The sequence below is a fragment of the Gymnoscopelus braueri genome (assembly GCF_963280865.1).
Source record: "Gymnoscopelus braueri genome assembly, chromosome: 13".
Taxonomy (NCBI): Eukaryota; Metazoa; Chordata; class Actinopteri; order Myctophiformes; family Myctophidae; genus Gymnoscopelus; species Gymnoscopelus braueri.
In genome coordinates, this window is record NC_137615.1 from 18,988,192 (window position 1) to 18,992,666 (window position 4,475).

Here is a 4,475-nt window from a genome sequence, read left to right on the forward strand (position 1 = left end):
TACTGGGAACCGGAGTTATGGCTGTTTAAAGCCCAGCCAATAGGAACACAGAGGGGGCGGGGCTTGAGTAATTTCAGCCTGTCCCTATTGGCCGTCTAAGTGTACCTAGGATGTTTTGAAGGTGTTCAATGCTGGGATCCGGAATTATGGCTGTTTAAAGCCCAGCCAATAGGAAACAGATGGGGCAGGGCTTAAAGGAGAATTCCGGACAAATTAAGTGTTATCTTTGATGTCTCGTTACTCACCTACCGATGTGAAAAGTAGCGTTATTTTTTTTCATATATTCCCCTGTCGTCATTTTTTAAACACCCTCCGTTGTTATAATGGGAGCGTGAGGGTTAGTGAAGTTCGTCTATTATAACCGACGCAATGTTATTTTTTTCTCTACTACGATTCATTGTAGAGTCTCATGATAGTCAAACATGCGCTGAAAATTCCTGCGAGCCTGCCGTTAATGGCGAACGATTTAACACTGGTTGCTTGTTTCCAGAATCTGGCAACACGAGTTGCCAGGTTCTGGAAGAAACAAGCAACCAGTGTTAAATCGTTCGCCATTGACGGCAGCCTCGCAGATAGTTTCAACGCATGTTTGACTATCATGAGACTCTACTATGAATACTAGTAGTGAAAAAAACAACTTTGCGTCGGTTATAATAGACGAATTTCACTAACCCTCACGCTCCCATTATAACAACGGAGGGTGTTTAAAAAATGACGACAGGGGAATATATGAAAAAAAAGAACGCTACTTTTCACATCGGTAGGTGAGTAACGAGACATCAAAGATAACACTTAATTTGTCCGGAATTCTCCTTTAAGCAATTTCAGCCTGTCCCTATTGTCCATCTAAGTGTACCTACGTAGTTTTGTAGGTGTTCGATGCTGGGAACCGGAGTTATGGCTGTTAGAAGCCCTAGATACATACCCTACTTTATCATTAATTAAAAGAATGAATAGGATCATATTTTACTAAACACATATCATGGCGGGGTTACAGTATGTAACTCCAATGAAGGATAAGGACTCTCAACCGAATCAAGTGATGCGACTCACAAGTCTGTGTGACAAACCGTTCAAAAGGTATGGCAAAAAATAGGAACTATCAAACGGCCGTAGGAACATGTCGCCCAGGTCCTTCAGCTTACCCATCTTCTCGTCCCTCTCGTGGATCAGCCGCGGCAGCCTCACGCAGGCCTCCCTGGCTGCGTTCTGTCCCGGCTCTTTCTCCAGGACCGTCTTGTAGTCTCGCAGAGCCTCGTCCAGCTTGTCCGTCTCCTCGTAGAGCTTGGCCCTCCTCAGGATAGCCCGCACGAAGTCCGGGTTCAGCTCTACGGCTCTGGAACAGTCGGTGATGGCCTGGTCCTTCAGATCCAGGTGGACGCGTGCGGCGGCCCGGTTGGAGAACAGAACCGCCCTGTCGCTGCTGAAGCACACCGGGCATACGGCCAACGCCTCCGTGTAGGAGCGCTCGGCCTCCCGGTGCTCTGCGACTTTGAACCGACCGTTGCCTTTCTCTTTCAGAGCCAAGCTCTCCTGTCGGCGACTCCATCTCTCCTCTTTGGTCAGGTTCTTCTCCGCTTCCCTCAGGTGGTCGTCGTCAAACTTCGGCACAGCGTCAGAATCCATCCTCCCTCCAACCTCTCCTGTGTTCCAAAAGTAGAAGTACTCATTATGCAGAATGTCCCATTTCAAGTTTTCAAAATGTATACAAATTTTTTGAAAATATCAGATATATAGGCTCGCAACGACGCGTCGTGAGCTTGTAGATCGTCTATTTTCAAATAGCCGAAATATATAGAGAGTTTAAGTGGATAATGTATGTTAAGTAATACAAATCTGAATCTAAAAAGTAATATCACAAAAAATAAATAACGTACTGAAAAAGTGTCATAATCAGTGTGGTTGCCCTAACAGGGCAACCAGACTATAGTACTCTTCCCACTTTATTAATCTTTATAGATAAACAATACTTTCTCCCGATACTCCTCTCACAGTTTATTTTTCCCAATTTAGTGCCATATGTCAAAATGACCGGCCTCACCGGGAATCGTGTGCTATCATTTTGCTAAGAGATTGGTAACATAGTTGAATTGATATTGATTTATTAGTGCATTACATTTCCCCATCCGCTGTAATGGAAAAGTAAAAAAACTTAAATTCAAGTATTTTTTTCTCAGAAACCGTAAGAGCTAGAGTTACCAGATTTGGTGGGGAGGTTCATGATTTAGTCCGAAATTATTTAAAAAACACATTACACCAGTCGGCCTCATGGTGGCGCTATAACAGCCCACTTTACGTTTTTGGCCTATAACTTTTGAACCGTAGGTCCTAGAATAAAAATGACGCAACTCCCCATATAGGCCACGCCCATTTGCGTCTGGATAGATTTTCCGCCATTTTGAATTTTCTTCAAAACACACTTTTAGCTCCTCCTCCCACATATTTTCTCCAAATTTCACAAAAATCAGTACACATGATCTCTGGACCCATGCGATAATCTGGAGCGAAACAGAATTTTGATAGTCCGTACCGTTCGTCCGTAAATGGCTTCCGAAGTTAGTAGGAGGGGCCCGTTTTACCAAAAAGGCCAAAAATCACGAACGAAACGTCCGGTCAATCCCAAATTTGAATCAAATGTCGAGGGTGGTTTACTCAACGAATCCCCAAAAGCATTTCCACTTTGATCCATAGGGGGCGCCACAAATGCTCAAAATGTAACCGTTCGATGCAAAAACATGATTTTTGGGGGGATCAATCCTCTCAAAATGAAACGCAAGTGCTCTCAGGAGTGACGTGACAATGTAATTGGCGCAGCCTCCGACGGTATTCCTCCCAGCGTATTCCTTGAGTCCCGGTGGCAGCGACCCGCGACTCGCGTCGGCGCAACCACACTCTGCAATTGCCCTGAATTGCGACGCGTCTAGTTTTATATTGTATCAACTTTGAACCCTTACTTATGTAACTCAAACTTTTACATTTCTTTCTAGTTTGTTCAACTTTCAATTCTCAGTTTTCTTAACTCAACTCTAAGTTGCCCTCAATAATAATAATAATAATAATAATAATAATAATAATAAGGGTAATAATAATAATAATAATAATAATAATAATAATAAGCATAATAATAATAAGGGTAATGATGATAATACTACTACTATTATTACTACTAATAATAATAATGAGCATAATAATAATAATAATAATATCTCCTCAAGCATTGAACTGCAAAAGAACAATAAAAGCTCACCTATGGACCCTGGTAGACTGTCACCATCCTGTTTGTCACCATCCTGTTGAGCACAGAAATTATATTATTTAATTTCAACAACATTCAATACCATTATGAAGTGCAGTATGTATTCTACAGTATGAGATCTATTGGACAACATTAAGTTTGGCAAGAGGGAGGAGATAAGAGAAAAAACAGACAGATAGACAGACAGACAGACAGACAGACAGACAGACAGACAGACACAGACAGACAGACAGACAGAAAAGGGTAACATCGTTGTTTTAAAGTAAGTGAATGAGTTTAGTATGCATCATGTATTCTTACCAGCATGCTTTGCACTTGGCGGACGGCGGAATTAACTAAGAATCGGATCTTTCGTGAAGCCATCACAGTGGTGCAATCTGGGAACGACACAGACACAAAGTTGATTCAGCTGCTCAGACCCCCAAAAAAAGTGAAGCTTGAGTCGCCTGGTGGCCGACTCTGGAAGTGCAGCTTACCACAGCTGGGGCCGGATACATGAACGAGCGGAAATGGTTTTGACCAATAGGCTCGACTCGCGAGTTTGCGCACAGGGTTGGTCACAGAGGTGACACTACTGCGCATGGGAGACATAACTCTATGACGCATAAATGGGGAACATAGAACCCGGGGAACATAGGGATGACCCCGGGAAAAGGGAGTATGCGCTGGGCGAGCAACTCCATAGAAGTGAATGGGTAGGGATGTCCAGTTTTTCACAATACGGATTGCAAAAAAAAAACTAATCTGACCCTAGATCTGTACTTTGAAACCACAGATCTCATCTTTCCAGTTCCAGGCTTGTATTAGAGTGAGGTCCAGGAATGTGTGATGCATTTTTCTGTGATGTATCTTTCTTTCTTATTCCCCCCCCCCTCCTTTTACTGTGTTTTCTTTACAATAGGATAATTGTAACGCTTCAGTAAGATTATTTAACATTTCCTATCTGGCAACATTGAACACTATACAATGTTTGTTTGGTTTCCTGCTAATTCAATTCAATTAAATGCAATGCAATGTGATCGTGTCTACAATCCTTACCTGCTACAAGTCCTGATGAATCCTATGTCTTTGTCTGTGGAAATGTAAATGTAATTGCAATGGATTAAATTACATTTAAATGTAACTGTTGAATGTGTTGTAGTTGCAGTCAGTCCCACAGTGTCAGGCAGGCTTGATACTAAAATGGCAGAGACACATTGATAGAGAGATACTGTACAAA

General features: G+C 42.4%; 1 protein-coding gene across 1 annotated transcript; it reads right to left on the minus strand.

The window, feature by feature from the left end:
- Positions 1-1,035: 1,035 nt before the first annotated feature.
- On the minus strand, positions 1,036-1,626 carry LOC308099444 (tetratricopeptide repeat protein 1-like; the record flags this gene model as incomplete). The annotated part of the gene is made up of 1 exon (XM_080448187.1): positions 1,036-1,626. The coding sequence occupies one exon, from the start codon at positions 1,624-1,626 to the stop codon at positions 1,036-1,038; it is 591 nt and encodes a 196-aa protein (XP_080304313.1).
- Between the last annotated feature and the right edge of the window lie 2,849 nt (positions 1,627-4,475).